Genomic DNA, 15,682 nt, shown 5'->3' with positions numbered 1-15,682 from the left:
TGGTGGAGCAAGTCCAGAGGAGGGCCACAAAGTTGGTAAGGGGACTGGAGCACCTACCCTACAAAGACAGGCTGAGAAAGTTGGGGCTGTTCAGTGCAGAGAAGAGAAGGTTGTGTGGAACAAACCTTCCAATATTTAGAGGAGGCCTACAGGGAAGCCAGGCCTACAGGGACTCTGTCAGATAGTGCTAGGACAAGGAGCAATGGGTACATAAAAGAGAGGAAATTTAGGTTAGATACTAGGAAGAAATACTTTGCTGTGAGGGTGGTGAGGACATGAAGAGGTTGTCCCCAGGGAGGTTGTGGATGTCCCATCCCTGGCAGTGTTCAAAGCCAGGTTGGATGAAGTGTTGAGCAGCCTGGTGTAGTAGGAGGTGTCCTTGCCCATGTCAGGGGCTTGGGACTAGGTGATCTTTAAGGTCCATTCCACCTCTCTAAAATATACAGTATATTATATGGCATCACTGTGTGAGTAAAACAGAAGGTGAGAGCTGGTGACTGAACAGCTCCCCAGGGCAGTAGTCATGACACCAAGTCTGACAGAGTTCAAGGAGTGTCTGGACAATGTTCTCAGTCATTTGGTTTGGATTTTATGGCAGTCCTGCAAGGAGCAGAGAGCTAGAGTCAATGAACCTTAAGGGTCTCTTCCAACTCCTTATGGTCTTCTTCCAACTGGAGATATTCCATGACTACATGGTAAGTACAGTGGTATATGACAAGCAGATCACAAGTCACACTGCCCTTGTGGTACAGTTCACACAAATCACCTATTTTTTCCCAGTCAATAAATGATCTAAGATATTGAAAACAGATGTAAAACTTTCATATTTTTCAGTTAAATGTGAAATCTTACTCCTTTTTAATAATACATGAGGGACAGGAAGCAGACCAAGAGTAACACTTTGGGAAAACCAATCTATTTTATTTCTGTCAAGTTAGTATGTAATTTTTAAACAGTCAAGCAACAAAACTCCAGAGAACTGTACCTCTTATAGTTTCCCATCACTTATCATGACTACTGAAAACATACAACGCACTTAGAGCGTGTTTTAACCAATACGGTGTTTTTGTAAACCTTCAACTGTAACTGAATACCACACTCAAAAACATCAAATATAGGTACTTTCCATACTGAGTTAGTAATATCAGATGAACTATCCTGCAACAGTACAGCATTGCAAAAATATCTCAGTAAATTTTGATTAAAAAGACTGTATCTGAAATTTAGAACACTGCTCGTACATAAAACCATATAAACAAAAATCTAGCAGCAAAATCAGTAAGTGGTTCAAATATGTCAATAGTTATATTAAATAACACTTAGTGGACTAATAAACAATACCATTTGAAAAGAACTCTTTAGGAAGCATGTAGTGGATATAGTCATTGAATACTTTTGTACTACACTCTTCATAGTCTGAATGGAACTGCTTGTGGCAGGGACACCTTCTTTGGCACAATGCATTTTAAATTAAAGCTAGCTGAGCACACTTATGTAAGGCAAACACGGATCAAGGCAGAGCTGTAACAGAAACCCTGTGATGACAATGACAGTAACACCACACTGCGTGTGTACAGATCATGCTTAAAAATTATTCTTTTGCAGAATGCAGCAACAAGAGATATTAGCCAAACATTTAAGTAAGAAACTGGAACTCCTATACTTTCAAGAGCACACCATGAATCACTGCTTCCTCATGAGAAATTACCAATGTTGTGTCTTCTGTCATCAGTACTACATAAACCTGGAACTGAAAAACCACAGCAAGGATATAAACTTAGCATAATCTGAAGAAATAAAACTAAACCAGTGGAGTTGCTCGAAGTAGTGCAGATAATGACTTCTGTTACCAAGAATTACACTTTCATACGCAAATCCAGAAAAAAAAGGAATCTAGGAAAATGAATTTGGTAACAGTAGTTGAAATGCAATAAATTTTAGCCAAATTAGGCTTTTAGCATACAACCCAAAAATGTCAAAGCTTGATGATATCTGTGGAAATATGTGCACCAATGTAGCTTCTAAAGTTCTTCAGAATATAGCAGTTATAAATAAATTCAGAACCAAATAATCTGTTTTCAACTGCAGGAAGTTATTAATTAAGAAAATGTTATCTGCAGTAAATTTGTATATTATCAGGAAAGAAAATTAATAAGTTAATTGACTTTTGGTTTTAGAGGAGAAAAACATTAAAGTCAATTTAATTTAACATACAAGTATTTAATTCAATGTTTTTTACATAAATCATGGGCATATTATTCTGGACACCACTTTTGAAAGTATTTCTGAATTTTCACAATTTATTCAAGCTTTTCTTTTGAGAGTGGTGAAAGAAATAAGTGTGTGGGTGGGAAGAAAGTGAAATCTTTATTGGGTCATATTCTGCACTTTGATAAAATTTGCTGTAAAAACACAATCTCTTCTCTCAAAAACCTGTACTAGGAAGACATAGCTAATATGGGCCAAACAGCAGTTAGACCACTTCATAAAACTATTAGCATACCCTACCATTCAAAACCTGAGTGCTGCAATCAAATACTACTCCTGAAATTCCCTGGGTGAATTTCTCTCTCTAACTCCTCCATCTCACTCTCCCTCTCGCTCTGCTCTCCAACATTCATAGCTCCTTCATCTCTGATATGAGAGCACTGGACTTCAAGTTGAAAATCTTGCTTCTTTCATGGAAAAAAGAAAAGAAAGACAAAACAATGCTCATAGAATTTACAGCAATTACTCTAAAAGTAAATCCAAACATGAGGGTATTTTATACACTTCTGTCTTCTTATCACAGAATAGGAGCTTCTGTCTTTTCTAAATGATTACTGAAATTTGAGTTATAAAAGTGAATGTGAAGAACTTTCTCATTGCTCTCTGATGACTGGCATCAGCACTTACTTTTTGCAGTCCTTGTGTCTTCAAACTAACAGGGGTAGAGACAGATACTTGTGACTGAACAGACTTAGTGATAGCTTTCTTCTCAACAAACAGAGCTTTTTCATCTTCTAGAAGTTTTTTCTCTTCCCCTAGTTTCAGCTCCTCTTTTTGATGCATTAGCGTAAGACGTTCAAATTTAGTCAGTACCTATTCAAAGAAAGCACAAGAAATAACATTTCCAACCGGCAACACAAGGTGGTGATATCGCAATAGAAAAACCCTCTGCAAAATAACACTAAAACCCATGTCAGCTTGTGTTAATAGTCGTTAAAAATTGCAGTTATTTCCCCAAACCATTAAGATTAAAAAGCAGCAATACGGAAAAATAGTAACTTTTATCAGGCTGTTCTCATGATCCAGACTACTACTCTTGAAGTACAGGTGGAAAACATAGAAGGCACTAAGTGATTCCCTACTACATTTTACTGTATTTTTATTGTATCAAAATAAGGAGGCCTTTGGAGACTAACCAATTATCAACAGACAGATTAAATCAAGATTACTCAAGTAGAATATAGTGGGGATGTGTATATTGATCAGATTTAAATATTAATAAGTATACAGAGTTAGTCTGGTTGGGGAGTTACTGGTGGGCTGCAAGAAGCTACCTACTTTTCAGCTCTTTGACTGGGTTTTTTTGACATTACTACTGCATTTTTTGACCATACTACTGCATTTTTCTTTCCAGATGTATTTTAACCAGTTTAAACCTACTGTGAAGTTGTATGTGACAACAAAAGGGGTACTTCATCCTTCCTCATTTCCCATTTCCCTACACAATTTCTCCTAGAATCCTGCTTTTGCAAACAAGAAACTAAGAATATATATGTTATATAAATATATATATTTATATATAATAATATATAAATAAATATATATAATATATACAATAAATATATAAAAATATATAAATGCTATATAAATATAAATGTATGCCTGCTGTCCACAGCAGACCTGACAAATTTTACAGGTGTATCTGCAAGTCTCCTCTAAATGAAGGATGTGAAAGAAATCTGAAATTCAACAGAAATTCCTGGTTTTCTTTAGTTTCCAGATACAAATACAGCAGCAAGAGTACATGACAAATGTTCTTTAGGAGTGACTGCATGATCACTTTCCCACATAAGGAACTTAGAAAACTAATATCCATAATTCTGCAATATGCAGAGTTCACAAACCACTTGGTATATATCATACAAGGAAAATATCAAAGGGTTAGCACAGATACCGGGTAAGACCTTGCTGAACCTGCTTTGAACATGGCCAAGCATTCTTCCAATTGAACAGCCTCACACTGAGAAGGACTGAATCTAATTTTTTTTCTCTACAAGTAGCATGGGTGTCTTAACAGATTTAGAAAAAAAAATTAAGTTGCTTTCTTATTTAAAACATGCACCTGAACAGCTCAAAAAACCTGCTACAGCTTTGCTGGGGTACTGACATACAGAAAGTAACATTAATAAAAATACACAGGTTTCTAATTTCAATTAAACCAGTGTTTGAATATAAATACGCATGACCACAATAAGAGTCTGGCAGAAAGTAGATGAGAAGATCCCATCTTGCTAGTCCAGCTTGACAGGACTAAATCTTCAAAAACAGAGCCAAGATATATTCCACGTTTTCAAACAGCCTTAAGGCAGCTGGGAGTAGATGAGATTTTGAAACCAGAACCAAAACAAACCAACAGAATACCAGACACACACACTTTCAAACCTCTCAGCATGAGGGCTGAGCTTAGATTTAATAACTAAATCTGGAAATCAGGCAAACAGACATGGCCAACTCTGATAAAAAGCCTCAGGAAAGACTTTTTCCTAAAATCTTGTTTTTCACAGAGCAATCTATGCACAAAAGCACCTACTGTGTTGTTACGGCATACCATGTTTCTCAGCACACTGCTAGAGAAGACAAGGAAACATAACCATTGCATTCATCACCCTCTTACTTCACCACATCAACTCCTACTCTACAGATGTGTACCACCTACCCACCAATGCCTTCAGACCATAAGCTCCTGCCTTCCCAAAACAAGATCCGTTTATAGAATCACAGAATCATGTATGCTAGGAAAGACCTTTAAGGTCATCAAGTCCAAGCATGAATCCAGTATTGCCAAGTCCACCACTAAACCACGTCCCCAGGTGCCACATCTACACATATTTTAAATACCTCCAGGCATGGTGACACCACTTTCCTGGGCAGCCTGTTCTCCAATGCTTAACAACCCTTTCAGTGAAGATGTTTTCCTAATATCCAGTCTAAACTTCCCATGACACAACTTTAAGTCCATTTTCTTTCATGTTGTCACGTAGCAATTAGGAGAAAAGACAAACCCCAAACTCACTACATTTCTCCTTTCAGGTAGTTGTAGAGAGCTATGAAGTCTCTCTCCCCTGAGCCTTCTTTACTTCAGGCTAAACAACCCCAGCTCCCTCAGCTGCTCCTCATAAGACATATTCTCTTGTTTGCTGGTGTCTAATCAAACTGCTTTTGATTTAATGCATTACTGTCCTCAAAATATTAGGAAATTCTAAATATCAACCAGTGATTTTGTTAAGAACTTAGCTGTTCCAAATCTCAGAAAACAAACTCAAGACAGACAGGCACGCTTGCCTGTTGCTCTGCCTCTTCCAACATTGCTGCTTTCTCCTTCACTCTCTGCACAAATCGTTGCTTAATCTCCTCTTCTTTTCTTTCCACTTCAAGGCAGAACTCGAGCCTCTTTGCCTCAATGACTTCCTGTAGACTGAAGTTCAAAAATGTAAGCAACTCTACAGCATGCTGCTTTATTCAGTGTGGAAAACCAACAATCTAGAAAAGTATTTAAACAATTAATACTCATCTGAAATATTAATTTCTACAGCTTCCCACATAAAAATTCAGGAAGAAACCTAAACAGAAGCAAGCATCTTATCTTTCTATTTTTTTATTTACGTAAACAACCCTGACAATTACTTATGCTAACAGCTCCTGGGCAATTTACATTTCAAAGAAAATACAACAATTTAGGCATCTCATGTTCTAAACACTTGATTTATACCTTTCTGACTCCAACAGGCATAAGCTTCTTCTTTTAGTTGCTTACTATTAAGACACTGAAATTGCCAGAAAAATCTCCTTAAATTTCCACATTGTGAAACCTCAGTCTTCAAGTAGGACCATACAAAACAATTAATCTGGAGCACTAATGTAACAAAAACTGATTGCTCCTATATGAAAACGGAAGAAAATAACAGGATCTTCAAAACATACAGCGCTCTTTTTTTAATGTCAGAATTTAAATATGGCAGAATTACATTAATATAGAATGATTTCAATTTCCTAAATAGTTCAACATCCAAAACACAGGGTTACTTTCCAACATGCAACAGCCAAAACCTCAAGACTGCTTGTTTTTTCCTGAACCCTCTCTTCCAGAGGTAAATAAACTGCATATATACTATACTTATATTTGAAACTATATAGAAGGAGTAAATTAGTTCAGATCATTGAGCAAATCTCTGGCAAAAAAAACAAGTCAGCAAGTAAATCAAACATTTCTTTACTATCTATGACTCCCTCCTCTTCAGTACACAAGATCATTTTTTCCCTCCAAACAACAGGTGTTTGAAATTGAGTTACTTCTTTCATGTCAAAGCATATCATGGCAAATTAAAAGATGCTAGTAATTTATTCATATGAATAAACTACTAGAGGCTTGACATTTTCAGAGTCAATACTACCACTGCCAGGCAGTGCTGGTGGGAAATGTTGTGCTTTTCAAGAAATACTAATGGAGCTAGTACACAGATGCACCTCACACACCAAACTTCCTTTGAAAAGCAAACCTGCTTAATGACACAAGTTCTTCCATCAAACTATAAACTTCTCTAAGTCACATGATTCCAGAGAGCACAACTGGAGGAACACAGCTGTTTTAATGGTTATTGAAAACACAAAAGCATTGTCTTCTACATTTGGCTTAAGAACAGATCAAACTGTGGATAATGTTGTAACCTTTTTCTGGGGTTGTTCTTTACCCATTTTGCTAAGTCAGCCCTTCCCAGCTAATGTGAGTTACTGTCCTTTGCCAGGTAACTTATGCCTTCCACCCTCATATAAAATAAACAGGTATGTATATTAAGTATTTGATTTTGATTTATACTTTTAATATACATACACACTTATGTTTTTGTCCTATCTTTTACTGTTTTCATTTAAACCATTTATAAATGGAAAAATCAAAAGAAAATCTAAAGAGTTAATTATTTAGAGCAACACTAAGCTTAAACAGCTCTCTTCTGTCTTTAAATTTATGTTGACTGGGCAGTTTCTCAATCCTAAAGTTTCTTATTTGTATTCAAAATATCATCTAAAGAGAGAAGAAACATCTTGAAATTGCACATGCAGATAATGTAAGATATCAAGGCCAAAGCACTGCTCTTATTTTATCTTATTCGAGCACTACATGGAAACAAAATAAATTCAGAACAATTACCCTTTTGTGTCTGGGTTTGTTTTGGGGGCTTCTAATCAGCTGTGAAATAACAGATCACCCTGAAATTCTAAATCCCTAAATCCATGTGAAACAGGGGCATGGTTTTCACACAGATGTATTAATTCACACTATCTCCAAGTTTAGACAATAATGCTACAGCACAGGTTTTCAAGTGCTAGCAATCTCACACTCTTCACGCTTCTGCACACAGTGTCAGTTCTGATAGATAAAATGCTGCCTTTGGGAATGATAAAGCTGCTAGAGCAAATGCTAGACTAAGCAAACATGCTACAATTACACCTTCATTTCTTTATGTGGACATCTTTAGACCCAGACTAGGTTACTTTATCAGGTAAAAGCAATTTTGTGTTAAAATTAGTAAAAGATTAACTTTGAAGATGCTCAACTCAGTAAATAATCATATTACACATAAAAAGAAGAAAAGAAATAAAAGATGATGTTGCAGTGGCATACAACTTTGGATAAATAAACTACTGTCCTACTTCTACATCCCAACAAGTAGTACAGGAACTTCACAGACAGCTTCTTCCCAATATGCCAGAAGGCAGGGCACATTTTGCTACTCAAGTGTCAGTGTTCAAAGGCTACAAACAGCCAATTACTCAAGTCTAGCAAAGGTTTTCTAAATTTACATTATTATCAAATTTACTATGTAGACAGCTACATCACAGGTACAAAATATGAATTCTCAACATGCATTTTGATCATTATTTATACAACTGGCATGACATTTTAATCTTCAGGCATATACTGCTATGCAATATTAATTATACTGTAAAACTACAGCTCTTAGAATCCATATGTATATATTGTAAACATCTCTAAGGACCAAGAGGATGACAATTTAATAATACATTTTTGCCTAAAACAACTGGATAGTACCTATTCTAAAAGTTATTTAAATGTATAAGTAAACTGGGAACCACTAAACTTCCTTTACATAAAAAGATATTTTCTATCACATTGCTGAGGATGACACTTTTTATTGTTTCCCCAGTAACCTGATAAAGCGCCTTATGGGTAAGGCTGCATTGGTCTGCTAATTACATTGCATACACATCCTCTAAATTCTCTTAATTTTTAATAGTACCATAAAATATCTCTCCCAAAACACCAAACACCTTCTCTTTCAGACCTCGCGTCATTCACTATGCCACATTACTGAGGGACAACCACATCTATCCTAGTCTTACTTTTCTCTTCCTGTTGCAGTAAATCTGGGAAAAAGTTAATTTTTCTAGATTCTTATGGGATATCTATTCTCATTCTTCCAAAACAATGACATTTTCAATAAAACTGATTTACCAAAACTAGTAATTAAGTGTCTTTCTTGCCAAAATTCTCTCAATAAAACTGACATCTAGTGGTCTGTACATAAAATCTACACACCAGAGGGAACTCAGCTCTTCTGTATATCTAAGAAGCAGACAACTTTTAAATGAGCTCTGAAATGCAAAATACTGGGACATTCTGATGTGACCTGCCACTTTAGGCTGTTTACAAAACACAAACTGTGTAGGGGTTTTACAAAGATAATTCCTTTGTTTGTAGAACAAAACACTTCTATGGATGATGGTTTTTATAATTTAACTTTTATCCTGAGATGGCTGTACTCCATGAAATGGAGCTTCAGAAAAGCTGAAGGTACTGGAGTCAGTATTGCAATGAACCAATCTGTAAAAAATAAATCTTCCCTACACAAGGACAACAAGACATCAGCTATTAACACATGTTCTTAAACATAAACCAAATTAAAATTCTACAGTTAATTTCAGTTGGTTTTAAACCTCTATCACCTTTGGTTCTCTTTTTATGAAAAGGATGTATTACATTCTTGTTAAGTGAAGAGAAATGTCAAGAGACCACTGATTCAAGGTCAGCTCAACATCATCTAAATGAATTAATATGAAAATGTGCCTTGGTTCAAACAATGAATAACTGTTTTTAAAGCAAAGTCTTATTTTGTTTTCATGCCTGGTTTAAGTCAGTATTTCCTACCACAACTGTGCAGTAACGGTGCTTCACTAAACCATGAAGGTTTGAACAATTCACGAAGCATCAGCTCTTCCCCAGCATGATTCTGACCAGTTAAAAGTACAGTCCCATGCATTAAAAAAAAAAAAAAAAAAAAAAAAAAAAAACCCAAAGGAAGCTGGAAGAGGGAGATGAGAGAACTGGAAATAAAAGATTAAACAAAATGGATATAAAATTTTAAATGCTTCCTGCAGAAAGCAGCTTTACTACATGAAACAACTGAGTGTCTATAACCTTCTGCTTAACGTTTCTTTGGAATCCTCTTTTAACTCCCTATAGTGCAGCAAGAGATTTCTTGACCTGAAAATGCTAAGACATTTGTTATCATGGCAGATAATGTGGGAAGTCAACAGTGTAACCACTTATTTTGTAAAAGTTTTTGTTTCAGTTCCTTCTGAACCTGGAGTCCAACCAAACTATTATTTATATCAGACATTCTTAGGAAAGAAAGTAAAACATAATAATAATATATACTGAAAATAATCTAAAAGTTCGCAAAGCACAGATACGTAAAGAAAACAGACATGCTTCCTGAAAAAAATTAAAATCCTCAGGTGTATTATAGAAGAAAAAGATTTCAGAAATACAACTGGCTTTCATGTTTTAAAAAGAATACTGATTCAAACCCATATATGAAGGTAACTGAATGAACAGCTACATCCTTCAATCAAAAAAAAAAAACATTCTTTCAGTCTTAGAAAGCTTATTTTATGTATGAACGGCCGCTCTGATGGGGTTGATGTGAAGTGAAAGGATGCTGAAAGCAAGTGCTGCACACCAAGTCCTTTACCTGACTTGTTTGCTCTCAGGGCCAATGTCTCTGCAACCCAACTTTTCCAGCCTGCAGCGCCTGTATGACTCATAATATGCACGAGTCTTCTCCTTTAAATCTTCCATATTTGTGCAAAGCATCCTGCGGAGCTTTATAGTGTCACAGTGGTTCTCATTTTCCACTAATCAGTAAAGAAGATGATTTTATTATTATGCAGAAGTAGCAGAATAGTCAAAATACATTATAAACATCATCACTTACCTTTCCCTAGAAGTATATTTAGTGAACAAAGTATCTTGTTGTTTATTATACCTCTTACACGTCTTTATAATTTTTAATATACACACTGAAGTACTGAAGACATGGAAGTACTGGTGAACATATTTCAACCTGTCCTGATTTCCTGCTTGAGATGAAGACCATCACATTTCTCTCTTTTTTAACCCTCTTTACTGACAATCACAAATGATTGAAATTTGGTAGTGCTAGAGGTACTGCCACTATCTTAACCTGCCCGAACACTACATACACCATCTCATACTTTGATCCCAAGAATGCACCAGTGTGGATGAAATTACAAGTTAGTGCATGTCTCAAGTATTAATTGCTAAGTTCCTTATACTGTTGATGCAAAATACATCAGCCTGGCATCAGTGAAAGAGCCCCTTGTATTACTGTGGATTTTATACTTCAACAAGAGCAAAAGCTCATAAAGATATTTTTAAGAATTCTTTTACCTTTTACAATGCCCCAAGGGTACTGACGAGCTCTCACCATTTTGTTTCCAATTTTCACCTTCTCCATACTTCCTACCACAGCAAATGGCAAATAACCCTGTAGGAGATGTACCAATTAAGTCTTATCTGTCAGCACTCTTACATAAAAACAGAGAAACACCTCAGAAATAAATTAGGGAGGAAAACACCATTTCAGGAAAAGCCAACAAGCAGTTAAAACCAGAAACCACCTCTAGGAGATCAGTAGCTAGGCAGTATCTCCTGATAAAAAAACTATTAACTACAATAGAACATGAGGAGCAGTTGATAGATCCAGATGGGTATACTGACAACTCAGGGGAACCTCAACAGGCTGGAGAAATGAGAGCAATGCTAAGTCCTGCGTGTCAGGAGGAATAAGCCCATGCCCCAGCACATGCTGGGGGGCCAACACTCTGGAAAGGCACTCTGCAGAGTAACCTGGTGAACAGCAGGCTGTTCCTGATTCAGCAGGTCTGTCCCAAGGGCAAAGGCAGCCAATTACACCCTGAGCTGCACTAGGAATGTCTGCCCCAAACAGAAAACTGCTCTAGAACATGTGACTCACATTCAGTCAGAGCTCATATCCCAGTAACACTCACGTGACAATCACACATTGGAACCTGCGCTGTGGTTACTGCTGTGGGCTTGGCACAAAGACAGGCTGGGCACTGACTGCCTGCATGCTGACCCACAACAGCTGACCAAATAAAGAAACACCATCACCTGGAAAATAAATCACTAGCAGAGCATGGAAGTGCTAAGTAACAAACCACCACGTTTCCCCACAGCAAAAGGACCTGTTACTGATGGACAGCTGCACATTCTCACTCCCTGGCCAGGTAACAGAGGTTGGGAATGCACAGCCATGGGCTCCAGCATGCTGGCTCCTGTTCCCTACTTTCAAACCCCTGTGCACACAAACATGGTCACATGCACCTACAAACACACACACAAGAGCAGCAAACACAGAGCACTCAAGGCAAAGCCATCTAGCTTCACAGCCTTAGCTGAGAGCTGGCAGCCACCCCTGGGACAGTCAGAAAGGACAACTGAAAATAAGCCAGTTACATCTGACTTCTTCATCCTCAGGGAAAATCTGCCCTAATTTCAAAAGAAAGTACTAAGTAAAGAAAAAATGCAGGTGTAAGACTTGCTATTGTAGAAAGTTGTAGACATAAGGCACCTAAATATCTTCACTACCAGATGTAAAATTGTATCTGTTGAGGAAAAGAGCAAAGTCAATCTGTCCATCTATAATAGTAACTATATATTAATTAACCAGATAGTATAAAAACCATTTATGCATGAGAACCTCTTTTCTGTTACAGGTATCAACAGCAGAGGGGCAGGAAGATTTGCAAGTAGGAAAGAAATCCCCAACACATAAGAAGAATAAACAAACTCGTGACATGCAAACTTACAAGTTCAAAGACAATGGTGAAAGCAGTAACATTAATCAGCATTAGAGAATGATGCTTTAGCACTGAAATATCAACATTTTTGTCATTTACTTACATTTGTGATGGTATTAATCTCAGAAACGGTTTCATCATCAGTAGGAAACTGGTATATTCGGATGCCATTGCTAGCTAATTCACTCATTATTTTCTTCTTGAATTCTTGTAGCTCAGTTTTAGAAATGCTGTCTGCTTTGCCTATAACTGGTATAATATTCACCTATGAATGACAAATTACATGAAATGTGTGAGACTTCAATTTTGAGGTGGCAACTTTTGTAAATAGAATTGTTTTTAATTAGCTGACTTCCTCTGCAGTCCAAACCTTTCCATCAAGTGATATCAAATTTTCATGAACAATGAAAAATATTCTCATGGGCATCAACTAGCAACTAATTATTTAATATACTCCCTTAAAAGTAATTGATTCTAAGAACAAGGAAGGAGGTTTCATAGAGCTAAGTACTCAAATGCAAGCAATGCCTGCTTATTAACTTAAATACTAAATTAAGTATTTATATCTCTGTTAAAAAAATAGATTGTTTAGTTTATAGCAGCAGGGGACATGGCTCAGGTGTTAAATGAAAGCTGGCAGTCTAAACACAGAAAGAAAAGGAAGCTGTCTACCAAACCCTGCCTACCCCTGAGCCTCTTCCTTGGGTTCCTTTCAGCTACGTCTTCTTCACCTCACCACTGCAGCACAGTTTCTCCAGTATCTGACATGAGCAGAGGAGTAACAAAGGCTAAAGCTTCTTGCTCACCAGTCTTTACTGAGCTAATTATTCAGACCACAGAATTCAGTTCCATTAAACTGTCCTATTTCCTAAAACAGTGATGGCAGTAACTTGGAAGCGATAGACGCCAAATTTTTCTTACAAATACTACCACTACTCCCAAAATACACATTTTTCAGAACTAAATGGAAAAAATTAATGCCCAAATGGAAATAATTAATATCCAAATATTTTGAATGAACAACATCAATAACTCTTTCAGATTTCAGAAGATGAAGTGTTTTACAGAGTTTCTTGATCACAGATGCAAAAAAGAAGGAGAGGAAAAGAAAAAAAGAAAAAAAACATACACACTTTCTATTCTTCTGAATATTCCGCCCGAATGGAAATGCCTAAATATCAAGAATAGATTCAAAATGGGTATTTTTCAAGTAAGACTTTTGTCTTAAGCAAAATGTCCCAAAGAAAAAGAAGCAAGCCAGCTCTGAAGTATGACTTCCAAGATTACCTGATGATAGTCCTTAATTATGTAGCATAAATGATCTAAGCATATATGGGGTAAAATATCTAAAATCAAATAAAATTATGGAACATATTTTTGTAATAACTGAACTCATTTAGAATAAACAATCTGTTACACTAGGAGTAATTCACACCTTCAATCAAATTAGCTGAGGGACAACAACGTAGGTTTTCTCCAATATAGGTCTAAAAATGGATGGAACACAGAGTCCTCAGAATTAAATTAACCTCTACTCTTTTTCAACACCAAAGTTGTCTTTTCAACGTGAACATTTTTCAAGCACTCACTAATTAAGAGATAATTTCTTAGAAAACAGAAAACAAATAGCAGAGAAAGTCTACCAAGAAGAACAGTAAAATGCAAAATCATCAGAAACTGTGATTACAGCTATCAATATTGACATTAAATCACCACAACTGTATAAAAATTGAAAAGCATAAAATTAACTCTGGCTTTAGATAAGCAACAAAGAAGGAAAATAAATACATGTAATTGAAAACATTGTTGGTTGCAAGAGCAAGCTGATTGAAGTGTACCTCTGCGAATCAATATAAAAATTTCTGAAGATTCTTTCTGCAGGGAAAAAACCCAAACAAAATCCCCACAATACTTTACTGACTGAGCCATAACCTGCATACAATTCTGTGACAATGAATTACAATTGCAGCGCCCTTAGCTGAATAATCACTATTTCCAGAAAGAAAGAGTACAGGAAAAGATCCCCTATGTCTGTGAATGAAACCTGGCTGGTCTGTAGTGATGCCATCCTAAGCAAAACTAGAGGATTTTCCAGTGTCTAAATGCTAGAGACCAAATTCTTAGCTATTCATCCAATTCATAATAAATAAAAAAAAAATTGGCCATAGATACTCTTTTTTTTTTCTTCAAGGACTGCAGAGTACAGGATGAACCTAATCTATCCCAAGAACCCTCTGTACCTCTGAGCTGTGTAATCTGCTATTGTTCTGTAGCAGCAGACTGTAACAAAAGTACACAGTGTACACTGCAGTAGATTTAGGAAGAAACTCAAGACAGCTTTCTACATAGATTTACACATTTGATGGATGCATGTGGCTGTACCATCTTCTCTTTATGGAATCCTGTACTCAGCAAATACACCCAGGGACTCCCATATCCTGGGAAATTCCAAGTTCTTAACTGCCACTAGGAGAATGCAGTACTAAAAGCACCACAAACATGCTCCACAACAAGATGGAAACAAAACTACAGTTAAGCACATAACTCTTTATGTGTGTACACGGGTATTTCTGTAGTAAGATCGGAAAGAATCCATTGCAAATGGATAAAATAACAGAGTTCATGTGGTTTATGCTCTCTCTGTGCCAAAGCAGAATTTAGAAATTTTGCAGTAGGTGGCTAGAAGTCAAAATACCTCAAAGCAGAATTACTTTTGGTTTATCCTGATGGAAGTATTTTCTGAGGATGCTGGAATTCGAAGATCTATATCCTTTTCTTTTGAAAGAAACACTGTTTTAAAGGAAGTTCAGTAAAGAGCAGGCACAACCTAGAAACCAGCAATATAGCACACAGAAATGTGCTCTCCCGTGCCTTTGCACCACCATACCTTCCCTTCTCTGCTATTGAGAAGTTCAAAATGCAAAATATATCCACAAACAAAGTAACAAAAGTCCCAAATGTGCTTATCAAACACAAATGTGGCCGAGACAGCTGATTTAATCCTTGCTATCTTGGAAAAACTTCTCAGAAACAAGAAAATGCAGGAAGAAAATTTAGTGGGAGGGCTCTAGTGCAGCACAAAGAAAAAGGCGAAAGGCACAGCAAATGCATTTAAGTTTTCAAAATTTTCAACAATTCAACAAATTAAATCCAAATAATAAAAGGTTTCTTAAAATATGTTAAACATTTACCTTCACATAGCCCCATTACATGAAGAAAGTTATGGATTTAGAAAATGCAAGTAATTTCACTAGAAACTGCTACTTCAAAG

At 36.4% G+C, this 15,682-nt stretch overlaps 1 protein-coding gene across 3 annotated transcripts in view; it reads right to left on the bottom strand.

The window, feature by feature from the left end:
* Positions 1-814: 814 nt before the first annotated feature.
* Positions 815-15,682, bottom strand: part of SEPTIN10 (septin 10) — a 77,157-nt gene continuing 62,289 nt past the window's right edge. Inside the window, exons 5-10 of one of the 3 annotated variants that reach the window (XM_039714133.1) lie at positions 12,515-12,676; positions 10,979-11,075; positions 10,260-10,422; positions 5,551-5,683; positions 2,896-3,081; positions 815-2,675 (exon numbers count right to left, since the gene is read on the bottom strand). In XM_039714133.1, the coding sequence (XP_039570067.1) occupies positions 2,532-2,675; positions 2,896-3,081; positions 5,551-5,683; positions 10,260-10,422; positions 10,979-11,075; positions 12,515-12,676 (885 nt within the window). In that variant the 3' untranslated portion in view covers positions 815-2,531. Of the gene's footprint in view, positions 2,676-2,895; positions 3,082-5,550; positions 5,684-10,259; positions 10,423-10,978; positions 11,076-12,514; positions 12,677-15,682 lie in introns of those variants that run through there. The other 2 variants (XM_039714131.1, XM_039714132.1) reach the window with 2 other exon arrangements.

Source organism: Passer montanus, unplaced genomic scaffold, assembly GCF_014805655.1.
Source record: "Passer montanus isolate IOZ18808 unplaced genomic scaffold, ASM1480565v1 scaffold3, whole genome shotgun sequence".
Lineage (NCBI taxonomy): Eukaryota > Metazoa > Chordata > Aves > Passeriformes > Passeridae > Passer > Passer montanus.
Note: the sequence above shows the minus strand (reverse complement) of the source record. Positions and strands in the feature narration are given on the sequence as shown.